General features: G+C 34.7%; 1 protein-coding gene across 5 annotated transcripts in view; it reads left to right on the top strand.

The window, feature by feature from the left end:
• The window catches only part of EMSY (EMSY transcriptional repressor, BRCA2 interacting), an 87037-nt gene that overhangs the window by 12550 nt on the left and 53956 nt on the right, over positions 1-20531 (top strand). For 2 of the 5 annotated variants that reach the window (XM_023499687.2, XM_012545323.3), the window contains exons 4-9: positions 350-424; positions 1832-1873; positions 5810-5985; positions 7633-7785; positions 9431-9690; positions 14416-14692. In XM_023499687.2, the coding sequence (XP_023355455.1) occupies positions 350-424; positions 1832-1873; positions 5810-5985; positions 7633-7785; positions 9431-9690; positions 14416-14692 (983 nt within the window). The remainder of the gene's footprint in view (positions 1-349; positions 425-1831; positions 1874-5809; positions 5986-7632; positions 7786-9430; positions 9691-14415; positions 14693-20531) is intronic. The other 3 variants (XM_023499685.2, XM_023499686.2, XM_012545324.3) reach the window with 3 other exon arrangements.

Here is a 20531-nt window from a genome sequence, read left to right as displayed (position 1 = left end):
GGTCCATATAAAGGACTCCTGGACATTTGAGAAGGAAAGAGAAAATTAGAGATTAAGGAAAACTGTGGAAATTTCCAAATAGAACTTTGAAGGGTAAAAAGATTTCAACAAGTGTTACTGAGAGGGGCTTGCATCCAGGTGGCCTGCATGAATTCACAATCTCAAGAAGGGATTGCAGGCCGTGAGCAGGAATACAGGAATGTGCCTGTATCAGAGAAATCTCACAGAGGGGAAGGGAAGGAGGGATTTGTTTTGATCAATAAGATACCTTGTTACTTTAAAACATAGATATAAATAAGAAACAGATTAGCAGAATTCATAATGACTTTTTTTTTTTTTTTTTTGACAGCATCTCAACAGAACGCCACCGTGCTGAAGTACGGAGAGCAGTAAATGATGAACGATTAACAACAATTGCACATAAGTAAGCTATTAGTCATATCACACATAATTTTCATAATAGCTAGGAAACAGTATTCCCATTATATAGTAGGCACCTGAGTCTTTTATCTTTGTGGTAATGTCTTCACTTACTCAGAGAAACTAACTACAAAATTAAAACTGTATTTAACTGTTATTTAACTAGTATGTTTATCAATATCTTATCAGGAAAATAAACATACCCAGGTTAAATCCTATTGCACTAACACCTCCATGTAACTTGAGATTTTTAAGCTTAATCTGACAGCCCAATTATATAGAATAATGTTCAATTCAACAGAATTTCAATGCATTATAAAATTGGATGGTTCCTCATTTTCTGTAATAGGATTTCACTTGCATAGTATTTAATAAGTAGGAAATACAAATTATCTGATGTCTGTTTCATGAGTAGTCAATGTATTTTCTTATTTGTTAGGTGTGGGGTGTTCTTCTTTATGAGATTTGCACTTGGAGTTATGAACATCAGAAGTTGTGGAATAGATAAATCACATCATAGAATAATTACAGTTATAGCAAGTAACCTTGTGCTTTTAAATGTTTTTGAATTTTGAACTTGTTGTTAAGAGGATATGGGGTGGATGAAGGAATAAAGGGTAGAGCTCGGGCATGGTTTGGCAGAGTGTTGTAGGAGCTGCTGCCATCTGAAAATGAGTCATGAGTAAAGATAGAGCTGCTTGGCCATGGTGATTGAAAGCAGTGGAAAAAATGTGAAGTAATATACAAACATTTGTTTTTCATACAACTTTTCAGAGGCATATCGTTTTATCGAGTAAAGGATGCTTACTGATATACTTGTATTTTGTGTATTTTTAATTAATATCAGTGTAAAAGAAAGATTAAAAAGTAAATTATTATTATGCAATATAATGTGAGTTGTTAAACAACATGGTTTAAGTTATTTAGAAATATTCTCTCTCATCACCGTAATGGTGATTCACATTTTACAGAAAGGTAAATTGAGGCTTAGATTTTTGTGGTGATATTACTTTCCTATTTAGTAATGCTCTGAGGATTTACTAGCACTTTAAGATACATAAAAAGTAGCCAGTATAGAAATTTTGAACATTTTCATTAGAGACATTTTGTGTTTATTTGGCTTACTAGTTTCAGCATTCATATACTAATTCATTCCTTTCAAAGCTATAAATTTTAAAATTGGAATGTTTTTTAAACAGTGTTTAGTGAATTAGATTCTAGTTTGAGAATGGGTAAAATAGGAAGATGATGTTATTGTTAATAAAGTGAAGAAAAATAGCTTTCAAAATCTCTCAAAATGAGAGTCTTGGTAGCATTGTTTTTCGACAGCTAGTCGTTAAGTTGATGCGTCATTTTCATACTTAAAGGATAACATTTATTTAGTCTCCTTTTCCTTTTTTCCCCCTCAAAGAATGAATTTATCCTTATATTTGGGTGAGAGACCAAGTTACAGGTATGCAAATAGGTTATTATTATTTCAGGTTTTTACTTGTTTTTATTTAAAAATTCAAAATTATAGCTCTCAATTATTCAGAGGCATATTATTCAATGTATGAATTAGTCAGGGTCTTTGCTATTCCTTCTTTTTTCCCTTTTCTCTTCCTTCCTTATGCTGCCCACTTTTTAGACACTTTGTTGCTTGGTAGTATTTTTAGTCAGAGGGTGGGAAGGGAGAGGAGTTGAAATTTAAATTAGTCAGTAGTCCTGGCAAAAGTGTGGTGGAGGAGGAAAAAATTAATTACCAAAATGTCATGGGTTTCTTTAATCTGCCTGACCTCTCCCTTTCCCTCCTCTCTCCATTAGCATGGATAATTGAGAGTTGGCTTTTACCTGCCTTGTGTTCCTTTTTCTTATTTTTTTCTCCCATTCTGATTTCTTTTTATATATGAATTTGACTTTTTCTTTTTAAAGTTTCTATTTTAGTGTGTACATATAAACCCCATGGATGTTTAGTACTTTTAATTTAGTGTTTTATATTTTAATACCAGCTTGCCCAGATGTGCTTGTCTAATGAATGGAAGGAATGAATGGCACCCCCAATAGCTCCTCCCCCTTCCCTTAGAAGTGCCAGCAGAGTATACTGTAGCTCCTGCAGTTCTTCCTGAGATTACCTGCAGGAGGTCTCTGTACTCCCTGAGCCTGAGAAAACAACCAGAGCTGAGAAGGAATGTAGCCAGGGAGACTTGCATTCACAGATTCCTCTCCCTAGGTCAGGAGAAATGATGCAGAGGCGAGGAGAAACCAGAGCAGATTAAGCATAAAAGGAGGGAAGGCTAGGAGGAGGGTGAGGTGGGAGAGGGCAGGATGCTTAAAATCCAAGAAAAGCTTCATTTGTTCTTCTAAGCAGAGCCAAAATAGGTGACATTGTTATCTCCTTGTCATTTATAAATGTTTGGATTGAATTTAATTGAGAGGTTCTATTAGAACCTGTAAAGGAGTTAGAGCTAGAAGCCTAAAGTTATCATTTAGTCCATTCTCTTCATTCTATAAAGTAGAGAAGAATGCCAGAGGGGTGTAGATACTTGTTTTGGGTCACACAATAATTAGTCAGTAGCAGGGATAGTATTTTAATTCAGTCATCATACTGAACCATGCTTGGTCCCAGTGGTATGATTAGAAAACTCAGAATCTGAGGATTTAGGATCCTTTAACAAAGTCAGTTCCACTCAGTTGTGATTCTAGGAATAACAGGGAGGTGGCGGAAGGATCTGAAATTTCTTTTCTTTCCTCCAGGAGTTGTGCATGCACAGAATATATACAAAGTACTTTTCAAAGCTAGAGATCAATTTCCTAATGTTCTTAATGTTTCAGGGCCCAGCAGGCCAGAGACTTTTAAAATAACTCTTATTTTAGATTATTAAGATTAGTCATTTATTTTATTTACATTACCTAATTTAAACACTTAGCCTGGCACATAGTAGGAGTTTAATAAATGCCTATTATTGACTCCATGGGGTGGGTACTATATAGTTTTTATTATCCCATTTTATAGAGGAAGAAATTGAGACTTAGCGAGGTTAAGTGATTTGCCACATTCAGCTCTTTTGCCCACTAAACCAAACTGCCTCTGGAGCATAGCTGACAGGCTCTCTTGTGAAATTTTTCTATAACAAAGAGAGGTCAGGAATTTCCATCAGCCTTCTCTGGTATTTCTCTCAGGATTAATGTTTCATTCCAGAACCCTTGATTATATAACTTCCTTCCCAAATAATTATGAATTTCTCTTTGATGAGCCTAAGTATTGTTATGTATATAACATTTCATTTGCCGAAAATCTGCTCCATTGAAAAAACTTTTTTCGGCTATATCTCCATTCCTTGGCAATGTTGGAAATATTTAGAGATTTATATGCTCAAGTTATAGTGCCCTTTGTACTGTGTTTCTCTGAATTTATGCTCTTGGAATTCATAATCTTCCACAAATTTTGGCAATTGGCCACAATTTAATTAGGAAGTAGCAGGATGAAAACCTCCTGCTTTAAAAGGTAAGTGAAGAATAATCTTTGTTATCTGACACTTAACAATAAAGTGAATAGATGATATCCAATAAAATTGATAGTTAAATAGTAGCTTTTTTTCAAACACCAGGGGAAAAAAGTGGAATAATTTATGAAAGACATCTTTTTTTTCCTTTAGAAATAATCTGTTGCTTATTCTTACCCCTCTTTGCCTTCTCCCATCCTTCTTTTAAATCTCTTGCTTCAAACAGAGATTAGACTTTATCGGTATAGCTTCAGGTTCATAGAAATGAACCTGAAAGTTCATTTCTTCATTTTTGCTATATGGGACTAATTTTAAAATGTTCCAGAGGAGATTTGCACATTTTCTCTCAGTGTGAATATTGAACAGCTTTCAAGAAGCACTTTCCTAAACTTAATTTTAATTTCAATGCAGCCTTTTTCATGTTGTATGATTATTCATTTTGCACTGTAAAAGTGAATATCAGTTAGATAATAGCAATGTCCAAATCAATATGAATAAATTGAAAGTGAAGTTAAGTGAATATTTTAAAAATATATCTTTCCTAGTTAATGATTGTACAGAGTAATTCATTTTATTAGGGAGCTGTATTTTAAGCTATCACTAGTGGAGAGGAACTATTTAAAATGAAGGGAGTATTTCACTATCCATTTCTAAAACTTCAATGTTTATACATTTTTATCAGGCATCGAAGAAAAGTGTGTGTGTATATATATATCTACAATATATGTATATATTACATATATATAAATATAAAACTTGGATTTTGTTTAGGCTATTCTGTGAAATGTCTATTTTTGAAACGATCTAGAAAGACTTGTATGTGAAAAGTCTTAATTCAATATTAATTGATTATGGGTGGGCCTTAAAATTTTAAATTAGCCAGTAGTAAAAATCATTTTGTTGAACTAATTCAAGAAAAGTGACCCAGCTTCATTTGACACCTCCTCTCCCAATTTGAGTATTATTGGGAAGACATTTGTGAGAAATATCTTTAGTGGATAACTCATTATGATTTCTGCTTATTTTCAGGGCTGTTAGGTTTATCCAGAGTCAGCTTTGAATGTGAAAAAGATAATATAATATGTATGGCTAGACACAGCAGTCCTCTGCCCCTCTGAACCCTGCCCTCTCGGTTACTGCCTTAGGGCAGGAGGTCTTCACTTTATTTGTGTCAAAGTCTAGTGATGCCTTTTGATCACTTATCAAAACCATTTTTTTAAAACCAAATTCATAATTGAAAGAGATTTTAAGTTTCTTATGTTATGTTATGAATACAACCTTTTGGGGTTTTATTCACAATAGATATTAGTGAAAATAAAGATGTAATTTTTTTCTTATTCAAGTTCATAGAGATTCTTTCCATTTAGTTCCTCTTTTCCCTAAATCTATTGGCAGACACCAAATTAAGACACCTTCTTCCTTAGTCTTTGCTGTGGAACGCTTACTTTGACAAGGCTTAGTGAAAGTTTAGTTTTTATCAGCATCAATGAACATCTGATAAATCTGATTTGAAAGTTGATTTTTTTCATTTTGTTGGTAAATTAAACTATATCAGAAAGTTTTAAGAATTTCCGAAAAAACAAGTTATCATTAATGAAATCAAATATAAAACAAAAATAATTGGAATCAAATTAAACAAATATGGAACATAACTTTAAAAAAATTCATAGTTTGAATTCTGGACATTTTGAGGTTTAGTTTAAAAAACAAAATTTGTTGTTTCCTAAGTAAAGTATGAAATAACCTGAAATCTTACTTATGGTCATTGATTTTGGTATTGCTTCTCTAGAACAACTCTTAGCTATTGGGTAACTGTCTTATCTCAAAAGTAATATTTGGTTTGAAAATGTATAGTTGCTTTTTTAGTAATGGAGAACACTTGCAGTGTCCTCTTCTTTTTTGTTTAGTATGTCTGGACCCAATAGCTCTTCAGAATGGTCTATTGAAGGTCGTCGATTAGTACCACTGATGCCCCGGCTAGTTCCCCAAACTGCCTTCACTGTTACCGCTAATGCTGTTGCTAATGCAGCTATACAGCACAACGCATCTCTTCCAGTGCCTGCAGAAACAGGAAGCAAAGAAGGTGAGAGGAAAAATGTTTCTCCCAGGGAGTTGGTTTTGACTAATTTCTTTTTCATTTTATGAAAATTTGATCTGAATTTCTAAGCATTTTGCTCTAGATATTTAAAGGTTACAAGATGGAAAGATTGACCATTCTGATTTAGGAAAACATGCTCAAATTAGGATCTTGCAGAATTTGAGACTTTGTCCAAATAAAAGGCAAGAGAGGTAAATCACCTGCTATTTAACAAATAACAGAAATCCTGTTTGTAATGAGGTTTTTAACTGATGTACACTGGTGAGAAACTTATTTGATTTCTTGATTGAATGCAAGGGGAATGTTTAAAAAAAAAAAAAGTGATAGCAAGGACATTTTGGCCACTGGCAAAAGGTGCTAATCTGCTGGTCCTGCAAATTGAATCTGTCTTAATCTTCTGGAGTCAATAATGTGTTTTTCTGTTTCACCCAGTGTATATATCTACTCAGAGTGTATCAGAAAGACATGGCCTCTCTGATCAAAAAGCTTTTTTAGTTTATTGTAATAAACTATTTTATATAGATATATTTCTTAGATAACCAATAATGATGCTTAGATTGGGTGTTCTATTTAGATATGTATGATGGTTTGCTTGTAAGAATGATCCTCAGAAATAAATGCAGTTACTAGCGTACTTGAGGCAGCTGTCTTTTCCTGCCTAATAGTAGAACTGAGAAAAAGAACTGGGTGGTTTTTTATGTTCATGTCAGAGTTTGGCTTAATGGCCAAAAATAGATATTTTTAGGGAGTGATATTTTCTAGCATTTGAACTAGACCTCCATCAATTTCTTCTCTTCTTTTTTATTATGGGAATGTTACCTTTCTGATATCACATCTCGCTTTTTGCATCCATTTCTTTGGCTAACCAGCTCTGGGATTTGCTGTCACTGCCTCCATTTATTTTCTTCATCAGATGATAAGGCAGTTGAAAGTAGAAACCTATTAATCTAGTTCTGAGAGTTTCCTGATCAATTTACTATGGGCACTTCTGAAAGAAGTTGGCCCAAGATCTCCACTAGTTGTTAGATAAAAATTTGCCATTGCCTGCTAGTTGATGGTTGGACATTTCAAAGCTTTGTCCATTGTACCTTCAGTGGCAGGTCACTAAAATTACTAAAAGGAATTCAGTTTAAAAAAAGCTAAAAAGGTAATGTAATCATAACAATAACAATAACTGCTCACATTTATGTGATACCTTAAGGCTACCACAACTTTGTGAGGTAGAGAGTGCAAGAATTATCCTCTCCATTTTACAGATGAAGAGTTTGAGATCCAGAGAATTGAAGTGACACACAAAGGGTCACATTTAGTAAGTGGCAGAGCAAGAATTTGAATGCAGTTCTCTCCTGAATTCAAATCCGTTGTTCTTTATATTGTACCACACTGTCTATATTGTCCCCAAGTGTGCTACTGAATTCTACTTTCCCTTTCATTTCCTCTTGCGATAGGGGCTGGGTTGAGACTTCTTAGGCCAGAAGACATCTGTGGAGGGGCAGGGCATTACCATATAGCTTTTGGTACCAATTAATGCTGATAAGTTCTTTTCATTGACTTCTAGCTTAGTCATGTTGAAATTGTTGAAAATAGATGCTGTGAAAGCTGACATGATTTGCTTTCTTATTATTTGTTTAGTAGTGGTTTGCTATTCCTACACGAGTACCACGTCAACCCCAACCTCTACCCCAGTTCCAAGTGGCAGCGTTGCAACTGTAAAGTCACCAAGACCTGCCAGTCCTGCCTCCAATGTAGTTGTTTTGCCAAGTGGAAGTACTGTTTATGTCAAAAGTAAGTGATACTCACTGTGTTGCTAAGGCCATCGTGCCTGCAGACTACAGCATTGGGTTGGATTGGCCCTCCTGGAGTAAATTATTGGTTTGTTATTCAGTGTTCAGCAGGGTTAATGCTTATGAGATGTGACTAGGTGTGATACTTTTCAATCTATCTTGGTATTAGAGAAGTCACTTTCTTTTCATGGTTTTTCTCTGTGGGAAACCTTCCTTTGAACAGTATTTAATTGTAAGTATTTATTTGCCTAATCATTTATGGTAAGGAATTGTGACTGATACAAATGACAAAGAATATCCTATTATTTAATATTTATTTTGCCTAATAGTTGTTTCCTACAATTAATGTAATTCCTAGTATCCTAAGATATTCTTATCCTAAGAATAATAAATTCTATAAATTCTTAAAGATTCAATGAATTTTTTATTTAGTTCATCATTACATTTCCAGTTGCTTATAAGATCTTTTCATCATTTACTATAAGTTTGTAAGGTGGTTAGATTTTTAATTGTATTTGCTTCTAATTGCTACTATGTGTTATTTTGCCTCAGATAACTGATATAGATAATTGTCATCTATTGTCAATATTAAGATTCTAATGCATATCACTCTTTGGCAACCTTTCAGGAGTTAAGCTCACAGTGTTTAGATCTGATTCCAGGTTAGTTTTAGTTATATGGAAAGGAGAAAGCTGGGGGGAGATCTAAAGGATTTTTGTATTGAGCTAATTACTTTTTTTTTTTTTTTTTGGTCTTTGCATTACTGTAATGCCCTAGGTGGGTTTAATAGTTATTATTTTGATTTTTAAAAAAACATTGCAAAAGTAAATGGATTATAGTGAATAAAGAGAGCCCAAAAATTGAGTTTTCATTTTTTTGTGTGGTGGTAGTAATATTATCCTTTCTGATAGTTGAGACTATTTCAATGTAAAGACCTATGTTTGGACTTTTTTTTTTTTTTTTTTTGAGTTGCCAGTTGAATATTCTTAGTATCTAGAGAAGAAACAGTCCAGTCATAGAGCTTGAGATCCTTGAGTCACTTACTGTATTTTATTTGAACCCTCTCTATGTGCTGTTCACATTCTAATGTCTAGGTCACATTCTAGTGATATCTGTCCATACCTCATCTCGCCTGCTGGAATGCAGCTGTCCCCCAGACAGGAATATGCCTTGCTTTGTATTATGTTCCCACAGGTAACACAAAGGACTTGTACAAAATAGGCAATTAGTAAAAGATTACTGACCCAGTTCAGTTTAGATCATTCAGAGTGAGCTCTGTGTTTTTAGGAGGCATCGTTGTGTCAGTCATTGAGAGGCAGTGTGCTGTAATGTCTAGAGCACTGGACTTGGAGTCAGGTCAGCCTGGGTTCGAATTGTGCTTCTGGCCCATGCTTGCTGTGTGACCCTGAGGAGGCCTTTTAGCCCCTCAGGACTTCAGGTTGTTCTGTTAAGATTCTAAATTGAAGAACAGATGTTTATCTAGATTGGGAGAAGGAATTTCCTCACTGGGAAGATACCTTTACCAATAAAAGCAGAGATAATAGACCCCCCAAAAAAGTCAGTGGGAGTCATTTAAAGTGGTTTCTGAATAACAGACTACACCTAGGGCCAGGCTAACATTAACATCAAAATCGCATCTGTTTCAGGTGTTAGCTGTTCAGATGAAGATGAAAAGCCCAGGAAAAGAAGACGAACAAACTCATCAAGCTCATCCCCCGTTGTTTTAAAGGAAGTTCCTAAGGCTGTCGTTCCTGTCTCAAAGACTATCACTGTGCCTGTAAGTGGCAGCCCCAAGATGAGCAACATTATGCAGAGCATCGCCAATTCCTTACCCCCCCACATGTCTCCTGTGAAAATAACGTTCACGAAGCCCTCCACTCAGACGACCAACACCACAACACAAAAGGTATGGACCCACGTGGAAGGCGGCAAGTACTGCCACTAGGCCTTCTGTTCCTCAGTCTTTTCTAGGCAGTAGGGATAAGATGAATTTGAAACATATACGTGTCTATTTTCTCAGTCTCACATTTTTAGATATTGGCTTTGTTCCAGAGAATCTCAGTGTTTGTTTTCTCAGAATGATTGAAATAGGTTGTACCAAAAGTTCAGGCACCTGAAAGGGGAGAATTTTCTGTGCTTTTGTTTTGGGGATATCCCCATTATTTCCTTCATCTTGACCTCTTCATCCATTTGAATGACTCCTCAACCCTTTAAATCCAATTCACATGCCATTTCTCCATGAAATCTTCCATGATTTCCCCCTACTTGTTAGTGAATTGCCTTGGGCATCCTGTAAGTTTGACTTTTTCCAATGTACTATTATATTGTATCATACTTCTTTTGTCATATCATATCCCCTACTTTGATTTGCAAGTTTCAAAAAGGTAAGAGACAGGAGGTAGGTAACCTTTGTATCTCCTGCAGTGCCTGGCCTAGGGCCGCTTAATGTCTGGAGGAAGGGAATGATGAGCAGGTTTGCTGGTGCTCATGGAGAATCAGAAGCTCTGGTCACAGGAGTCTCAAGTTGTACACTTTCCATGTGACCGCACTGCCTTCCTTATAGGCTCAAAAGAATCGAGAAGCACCTTATTTTACATGTGGGGAAATGGAGCATGTGTCTTCCTCCAGGACTGGACTTAAGAGTCAGGGAGACTATGTTCTTATCCTTGTCTGAGATTTCTTTCTGGGAAAAAACAGCCTCTTCTATAATCTGTCTTCACAGAATTGTGGGGAGGTTCTGGTAGGTAAAATGTACAGAGCTTAGCAGACTTTATAATATATATACAAGGTAGCTATTTGTTATTATTATTGTGTTCATGGTGAGCTGTGTAGTAAGTGGCAGAATAAGCATTTGAACCTGGTACTAGGAGCAGCATATGCCCATATATGGTGGCACTTTCCTTCATATTTAAAAGCTATAACCACTCAGGCTATGCTAGACCATTTATCCGCTAATAATAGTCTAATGGGTCATGTGAGTTTTTTACAGCAACTCATTGTCAAAAAATGATGTTTTTCTAGAAATACATTTTCTTGTGACTGAAAAGAATCCTTTTTTTTTTTAAAGTTCTAAAACTTTTTTCATTTATAAGTTCTGAAGTTAAAAAACATTAGATAGACGTTTAGAAAAGTAAACTGCATTTTTGGCATATCATTATTCAGGACACATTCCTCATTTAGCACTTTAATTTTAATTTACTATACTTTTATTAATTTATTAATTATTGATTTACCAATTATTAATTATCATATGTTCATCTATGAGGATACAAGGATGAAAAAAAATCCTTTCCTTTAAACAGCTAACCACCTAAATGGGGATAAGATGTGTACAATTTAGTGTGATATGGTAGAATATAAAGTATCTGGACAAAGTGTTATAAGAAGTAGTAGGAAAAACTTTAAGACTTTAAGGGGGAAGTGGGTGGTATTAGAGCCATTCACACTTTATAGTTATGAATAAGGAGGATTTTAACAATGGAAATCTGAAAGGGATAGGACTGATATATGTGATTGAATGGAATTGGGAGAGAACTATCTGAGAGATGCTAGCAATCCAGTTTGATTGGACTGCATAATGTGAAAAGGGGGCTAGAGTGAAATAAGCTGGGGAGGGAAGGTTGAAGCCAGAATGTGGTGAGCTTAAATGCTAGATTAAGGAACTCCCATAGGTAGTACTAAATCCCTGAAGGATTTTGAGCAGGGAATGTCATATTCAAACTGGTGCTTTTTAAAAAATTATTTTGGCAGCAACATGAAGGATGTATTAGAAGAGACAGGGAAATCAATTAGGACATTGTAAAAGTAGTCTAAATAAAGGTAAATGTTTGTTCTTGGGTTGAAAACTTTGAATGGAGAACAGGGGACCAATATGGGAGAGCTTGTGAATATTAGGCTATCATCAAGCCTACTTACTAAATGCCAGGTACTGAACTAGATACTGGAGTTAGAAAGATTAAAACAACAATTCTTAGTCTCAAAGAGCTTACATTTTGCTGAAATATTATAGACTTAATAAGTTTGATTCCCAGTTTGAGGGAAAGGGAAGAGTCAAAGATGCCAGATTTTAAACCTCTTCAGTGATAGACGAATGCAGAAAAAGAAGAGAAAAGGGCCAAGTAGAGGACTTGGAGAGAAAATTCTTATCTAGGGTACAAGAGAAGAGTCCAGAGAAAGAACAGAGACAAAGAGAAGGAACAACAGTAGAAAACATTGTTAGACAGCCCACAGGTGGCCATCATTTTAGAGAGAGTAAAGTATTGGGGGGAGGTTTAAGCAGAACGTTTGGAACAGTGGTGGAGAGGAGTGTGAATATACCGGGAAGGACTAGAAAGCTTGCTCTGCAGTAGTGAGAATAGTTGAATTTGTGCCGGATGCAGTCAGCATGGGTTTTTGTTTGGTTGGTTTGTTTTTAACTTAAGCAATCAGTGCCTTAGAAATGACAAGAAAGAGAATAGCAGGGTTAACATAGAGGGTGAGAATAAGTAGGATATGAATGACTGAAGCTTTTTGTATAACCCTCATCCTATTTAGGTTAAGAGGGCTAGAGATTTAAAGGTGAAGGATGTTGCATTGTTGAAATGGCTAACAATATAGTCAAGATTTTGAAGGGAGAGAAATGAAACCAGTACAGGATTAAAGGATTAGCAAAACACCATAGGTACAAGGAGCTGATGACTTGTGATAAAGGCAGAGAACAGGTTCCTGAGTAGGGAGGCAGTGATAAGGACATAGAATTGGGATCCATAAAGGGAATTTTAGGATTCAGCTTCTTGGAGATGGAATATTTACAAGTAAAGTCTAAAGGTATGTTTGCTTTTTTTGGGTGGTTGAAGGAAGAAGTTATGGAAATAAGCAAATAACTGGTTCCCTGTGAAAAAAGGAAGCTTTCTAAAAAAAAATTGTGTAATTTAATAATTTGAAAAAAGATAGGGACCATAAAATAAACTTTCAGTGAAAAAGATTTTCAAACAGAGGCTGAGTGAGGAACTATTTATCAGTGATGATATAGGAGGATTGCTTGATCAAGTATGGCTTAGGCTGTATGGCCCATAAGTACCCTTTCAAGTCTCAGATTTTGTAATTCTGGAAATAAAAAATAGAAAAAAAAATTAGAGAAATTTGACGTGACCACATCTTTCAAGGATTAAAGTGCTTTGTAAATCTTAAAAGATTGAAGAAATATAACCTTCCCCTAGAGGCAATGTGGTTTAATGGGGAGAACATCATGTTCTTCCCATTAAATTGTCACAGCTTACCTTCCTGACTTTTGGTAGTTAAGTCTGTTAACAGATTTTCATTTCTATGTAATTCACAAGCTCTCAGGAAGTTGGATTTTGTGAATTATTTGTTAAATTTCATTACGGAAGACTCTAGGGAATGGTTCAGATTCTCTTTGTTATAATAATTTTATATGAGTATGTGAAAAGCTGTGATTTCTCTAATGTGGAAGCTTCTGTACAGGAATTCCTTTTATTAGCAACATTGCACCCCACATAAGAGTTAGCAGATAGGCCCCAATAAGTTAATTTAGATACACAGTTACATAAAAATTTTATTCCTAGCTGAGCCAACTATGAAAAATAATTGTTTTGAAGTTTAGAGGAAAGGGGGTGACACTACACTGCCCCATTGGACAGGCACATTATTGAAGTAGAAAGAAGACCTAATTTGGAGTCAGTAGGATTGGAATTAAATATTGGTTCTGCTGCTTATATAATTGATATGATCTTGGGCAAGTCACTTGTACTCTTATGGACCTGTTTCCTTATAAATGAAGAGTTGGACTAATTAATTTTTGGGAACCTTGCTACTTCTAAATCCTGCCTTTTTAATCTTCATTTTTCCTGGATATTTCTCTGTATTTTATCTGACCAATAGGAATTATTACATGTTGTAATGTTCTCGCCAAAATGTAATGTTCTCCTATTGGGTTTTCTTGGGGTCTCTGAGAGCAGCTTTCATTTCAGTTCAGTAATCACCACAAGTGTAGCCAGGTGTTAAAGTCCAAATCCTTTATTGTCTCTTTCAAAGTCCTATCTCCTTCACTTGGGGTTCGGCTAGTTTTCTTAGAGGCCTATCTCTCTCTCCTTGGTTCTGAGAGCTTAAGCTCCTGCTGCCAGTCCTTTGCCTTCTCTGCCTCTTCCAGCTTCTCCAATGAATCCTGGCTAAGGCTCCTAGCTTATATGCTCTACACTGAGTATAAATCAATCATTATATCACTAGGAAACCATTATTTGTTGTAGGATTAAATCAATGCTAAACTAGATTTAACCATTGTCTCCTCAGTTCCACTTAGTACCTTGTTTCAAGTTCTGGCCCATAACAACATGTGAACATATCCATCAAATTTAGATATAGTGAAATATAGAATTAAGCTTTTTATAAGCTTATAAAAGCCAAAAGGAATTTGGCTCTCTCTGTCTGTCTTTTGATTTTACTCTGATTCTCTTCTTCAGTAGACACAAGACATTCTATTGAAAGGGAACACAAACATTCTTGCATTGGCTCAGCATTAATTATATGCACTACAAAATAAAATGTTATGATTTTTAAATTGTATTTGATAATTCATATTGTGATGCAGTTTGAATATATATGTGAAAAAACTAATTTTCTTTTCCTTTTTTAGGTGATCATTGTGACCACATCTCCAAGCTCAACCTTTGTACCCAATATTCTTTCGAAATCTCATAACTATGCTGCAGTCACTAAACTTGTCCCCACGTCAGTCATTGCTTCCACCACTCAGAAGCAGCCTGTGGTCATAACTGCTTCCCAATCCTCTTTGGTCAGTAGCAGCAGTAGTGGCAGCAGTAGTTCCACTCCATCCCCTGTTCCTAATACCATTGCCGTAACAGTTGTGGTGTCCTCAACACCATCTGTGGTTATGTCAACAGTAGCACAAGGTAAGAGGAGACCAAACATTCATTTATACTGCTGGAATATGATAATGGGAGAAATATTTTTTTGGAATTTGGGGTGTATTTTTTCAATAGTGGATTGGAGAACGGACTAATTAATCTCTGACCTTTTATCTCCCATTTTCTTATTTATTTCTGTATTTTATCTGATTGGATTATTTGGGAGTTTGCCTGAATTGAATTATTGAAATACTTGATATGGGGAGAGGTGGCAGATGCCAAACGGAAGTGTCATTTAAATTTAGTAACAGAAAAAAATCAGCTTCAACTTAACTAAATTTTGCTTAGGATTGAATTTTATACAGAATTCACAAAAGGATCAATCAAGCACTATTAACCTGGAGAGATTTAGAAGTTGTCTCCTTATTCAAAGCTTTCTACTCTTCTCCCTCTTCATAAAAGATTTCATATCTTTACAGAAGAAATTAAGGTTATCTATTGATTCACATTTTCCCTATTTTCTCCTTTTTGCTCTCTAGTCACTAAGAAGAGGGTAGTACTTTTTCCTACCAAGATCATCTTTACTATCTGTGCCCTTGAATTCTCCTTAATTTTTTTTCCTAGTATGACTTTTACTTTGTTTCATTTAGTAACCACTTTTTCCCCCTCTTATCTCTCCTGCTTCTCCCATTGCAAAATAAAACCAAAATCCCTTGTAATCAATCTAATTTAACCTTACTGCCCTTCATAAGTTCCATGTTACAGCTCAGCGGGCCTTTTAAGAGTTTTTGGTCTTGCCCTTTCCTTTGTTACATCAGAAGGCTTGCCTTGATGCCTTCCTACCACCTCTTCCCATCTGGTGATGAGAAGCATTCACTGGCTTCACTTTTTGGCTTTGGTTTTGACTTTATTTTCTATGAGAAGTCTTCCCTGATTCTCTCAATTGTTAGTACTGTCTCTGTCCTCAAAATCATTTTGTTTTTAATTATTTTTGCTTATATTATATCCCTTCAGTAGAATATGAGAATCTTTAGGACAGATACTGTTTAGTTACCTTTTGTCTTTTTTTTTTCCACTCAATGACGTGAATTTAGTAGGTATTCAGTATAGGTTTATAGAGTTGATGAATAAGAACACTTATTTGGAGGAGTATTAGATTTAATTAAACTTTACTGTTTAATTAAATTAATTTAATTTAAATTAATTTTTTAATTACATACTTTTAATTTTATTTACATGTTTGTAAATTGTGAGATACTGTTTGAAATTAGTGGGCAAGGACTTGAGTCTTTTTTTTGTTTTTTAAATTGGAGACTTTTTATTGATCTAGCATTTGACTTACACTGCTGCATGTATTTAGTTTAATAACTTTAATTCATTCAAATTAACTTTGAGTGGTGTGGCTGTAGATATGCTTTAGTTGTGTTCTTTACTCTAATTCATCTTCTAGTCTACTGTGTGGCTAAGAATAAGCACAAAAAGATGAAAATATAAAATATTAGATGTTCCGAATCTATTACTTGTGTTCTGATTTCTTTCAACACTAAAATGTGCTCCCTTAGTTAACCAGTTCAACAATATATTGTCCTACCTTCAAGTCTTTTTTTCTTGTTAGGGAAAAAACTCCATAGAATCCATATAGACTCTAACAGACTCCATAGTCCCTGTTCTATATTCCTGTAAAGAACTTGCTTATCATCTCTGCTTTCACAATCCTTCCTGGCTTGATCAAGGTACCACCACATCTGTGATTATCTGATTCTTCTGGCTAAATGTGTTCTCTCTTTTTTCACATTTTCTTCAATCTTTTGTGGGACTCTCTCCTTTACCTCCATCTTAATCAACTTTATGTTATACTTTATATATATAATATAATATATTGTGCTTCCTCCCAATAAAATGGTAACTCCTTAAGGGTTAAGAATACCATTTAAATAAATCGTTATGTCCTTAGCATCCAGGACATTGTAGGAACTTAATAAATCTTTATTGAACTACAAAACAAGTGATATGTGACATAGGAACATAAATTTAGTGGTTCTATATTCCAACTTTTCCTCTTACAAATAAAGGAACTGTGGTTCACAGAGGTTTTATCACTTGCCCAGAATTATATATGTTTAGAAAGTGGCTGTTCCAGCATCTGAATGCAGACCCTCATTTCTAAATATATTACACTTTGTACTGCATGGAGCTCTGATGGGAGACAAAAGAAAGCTTTTAAATAAGGTTTGGGATTGGCTTCATTAATACTCAGTGACTAGCAGAGTAGTGTTAAAAAGGAAACTAGTAATAATATAATATGCTTCCTTCATCTGCAATCTCTGGCAAGTTCTTTTGAGGGCCTCTATCACTAATTGCTTGTAAATTCTATCAGATATCTTTATTAATGTTAGAAGTAGCAGACCCTAATTATTCTTTTGAAATACTTTTGAAAAGCCTTTCTATGTCCTGAACAAATAAAGGAGAAAAACAAATACCTTGCTAATTTGACCCATAATTAAAAAAAAATAATATTCTACATAACCTATTTTTTTCCACTTAATAGTAAAGATGGTTTTCAATATTAATTTTTTTGTTTTATTATAGCTTTGATTTTCAAAATACATACAAAGATAGTTTTCAACATTCACTCTAGCAAAATTTTGTATTCCAAATTTTTTTACCTCCCTTCCTTCTACCTTTCTCCCCTAGATAGCCAGTAATCCAATATTGTTAAACATGTACATATTGCCACATTTATCAAATCAAAAAGGAAAAAAATGATAAAGAAAAAAAAAATCAAGCAAAGAATGACAAAAAAGGTGAAAATAGTATGTTGTGATCCACATTCAGTCCCTCTAGTCCTCTCTCTGGGTGCAGATGGCTCTATCACAAGTCTATTAAAATTGGTCTGAATCACCTCATTGTTGAAAGTTGCCAAGTCCATCACAGTTGATCAACTTGTAACCTTCTTGTTGCTATGTACAATGTTATTTTGGTTCTACTGACTTCATGTCTCTCCAGGCCTTTCTGAAATCCTGTTAATCATTTCTTATAGAACAATAATATTTCATAGCATACATATGCCATAACTTATTCAGCCACTCTCCAACTCATGGGCATCCCCTCAGTTTCCAGTTCCTTGCCACTACAAAAAAGGAATACTATACACATTTTTGCACATGTGCATTCTTTAACACTTTTTAGGATCTCTTTGGGATACAGACCCAATAGAGACACTGCTGGATCAAAGAGTATAGTGTAATAGTCTTTTGGGCCTATCTCCAAATTGCTCTCCAGAATAGTTGGATCAGTTTACAACTTCACCAACAATGTATTAGTATCCCAATTTTCCCATATCCCTTCCAACATTTATCGTTATCCCTTCCTGTCATCTTAGTCAGTCTGAGAGATGTGTAGCCAACATTCATTTTTGTAAGATTTTGATTTTGAAATTTTTTCTCCTATTTCCTCCCCAAGACAGCAAGCAATCATCAGATAGGTTATATCTATATATCTATATATATCTCTATCTATCTCTATCTATCTCTATAGCTATATCTATATATGTGTGTATGTATGTTATATCTATATAATCATTTTAAATATATTTCTATATTAGTCATGTTGTGAAAGAAATCAGAATAGAAGGGGGAAACCATGTGAAAGAAAAAAAGCAAAAAAAAAAAAAAATTGAAAATAGTATGCTTTGATCTGTATTCAGTCTCCATAATTCTTTTTCTGGATGTGGATGGCATTTTCCATCACAAATCTATTGAAATTGTCTTGGATCAGATTATATTGCTGAGGAGGGCTAAGACTATCATAGTTGATCATCACACAATATTATTCTTACTGTGTGCAATGTTTTCCTGGTTCTGTTCACTTCATTTAGCTTCACTTCATGTAAATCTTTCCAGTTTTTTCTGAAATCAGCCTGCTCATCATTTCTTGTAAAGCAAAAGTATTCCATTATATTCATATGCCACAGTTTATTTCCCAGTTGATAGCCATCCCCTCAATTTCTAATTCCTTTCTGCCACAAAAAGAGCTGCTAGAAACATTTTTGCACATGTGGATCCTTTTCCCTTTTTTATGATCTCTTTGGGGTACAGATCTATTAGTGTCACTGCTGGATCAAAGGGTAGGTACAGTTTTATAGTTCTTTAGGCATACTTCCAAATTGCTCTCCAGAATGGCGGACTAATTCACAACTCCACCAATAATACATTAGAATCCCAGTTTTCCACATCCTCTCCAAAACTTATCATTTTCTTTTCCTGATATCTTAGCCAACCTGATACATGTTATAAACTATTTTAAGGAAAGAGCATCAGTTAAATATTCTTTCATTGTTTTCTGCTATGACCATACTTCAAGTTTGCTTTTTCAGAATTGATTGTGAGGGGGAAAGAAAGTAACTGATTCCCCACCTGGTTATCAGTTTTATCTTAATGTGAATTGTCATCTGTTGCGACATTTTTCCTTTCTCCAGTTCAAATCACGGTTTGTTAAATTATATCCATCTATTACAAAGAAAGGAAACATTGTCTGTGTTACTCTTTATCCAAGAATGATACTATTCTTTTGGCTCTAGCAGGTGGTTTTTATAAGGGTCTTATGGGATACTCTCACAGCAGAGAAAAGCACATTCCGTGTCTATATATTTTATTTGTATTTTTCCAGGAAAAAGGTATTACTACAGAAATCTCTAGAGACTGCTGGGAATTCCTAAATCATCAACTGTCTTTCTCTTAATTCTTACTTGAAATATCCCTGTAGCTCAATGAACCTTTCTTTAGAACGACTGGATGTTCAGTCTTGTTTATTATGTTGTAACTTAAAATGAAAAGTCGGGTTTTTGGAGAAGCACAATGATTTTTATTTCCATATCCTGGTATTTAGTGTGTTTGGTGAACCCTAACGATATCTAATATTTGGGACATTTTGATGCATAAAATATTGCTTTGGACTCTATTACATAGTGAAAAGATGCGGGGGAAAATGATCTAATCCTCATTTTAAAAGCATCATATTTTATAAGCCCACCAGTATTTCAGGGAGCCAGAATTCTCCACTCATGCATATTGTAAATTATTCTCACTTTTTTACTTTTATACTAGTTATATGGTGTACGAGTAGTTATATGGTGTACGAGTAGTTGTGATCAACATTTTCATCCTTTTGTAACCAAACCTCTGATGATGAATTTTTCCATACCAAGCTGGCTTCTTCCAAAACAACAGATGCACAACCCAAAGTTGGGTGTTAATAACTGAAGCCTTTCTAGCTTTGGTAGGAGTTTCCTGTGCTTCAACATTGTTGGCATAACCTTTTAAAATCCAGTGGTGATGGGATTCAAAAAACTCCCAATCATTAGTGATGATTTAGTATCATCCCTTAATCACAGTAAGCCATTAAAATAGACAACATAGTATCTGGAGAATATGTTTTACAGATATTTAATTACTTCCCTTTTCTGCAATGTAACTATGTAGTCTTAAATATCTTAACTCTGTTGTTAAGTCTAAAGACTTATTTCACTTGTTCTTTATTAAAAGTTATCTATTCTTGAGTTATTTCTAATCATGATGACAAAAAAATCTTTCTTCTCTATTAAATTTAGTTCTCAATTAAAATCATGTTACCTTTGTCTTTCACCTCTGTGATTTTATTTTTTTCATCCTTTTCCTTGAAATTTTTTTTGGGTTTCTGCACATTTCTTATATTCCTCCAGATTTTCCTATATTTTACTCTTTCAGCTTAGCACTAGCATTTATTATTAACTTCCTAATCTCATGTTATCCTCTCTTTTTAATTTCTGTCACACTGTTTTCAATTATATTTTATTCTGTGGCTTACTTGGACTAATTTCCTCTTATTCATTCCTGTTCCCTGGTCC

Source organism: Sarcophilus harrisii, chromosome 3 (genome assembly GCF_902635505.1).
Source record: "Sarcophilus harrisii chromosome 3, mSarHar1.11, whole genome shotgun sequence".
Lineage (NCBI taxonomy): Eukaryota > Metazoa > Chordata > Mammalia > Dasyuromorphia > Dasyuridae > Sarcophilus > Sarcophilus harrisii.
This window is presented reverse-complemented; position numbering and strand designations above follow the sequence as displayed.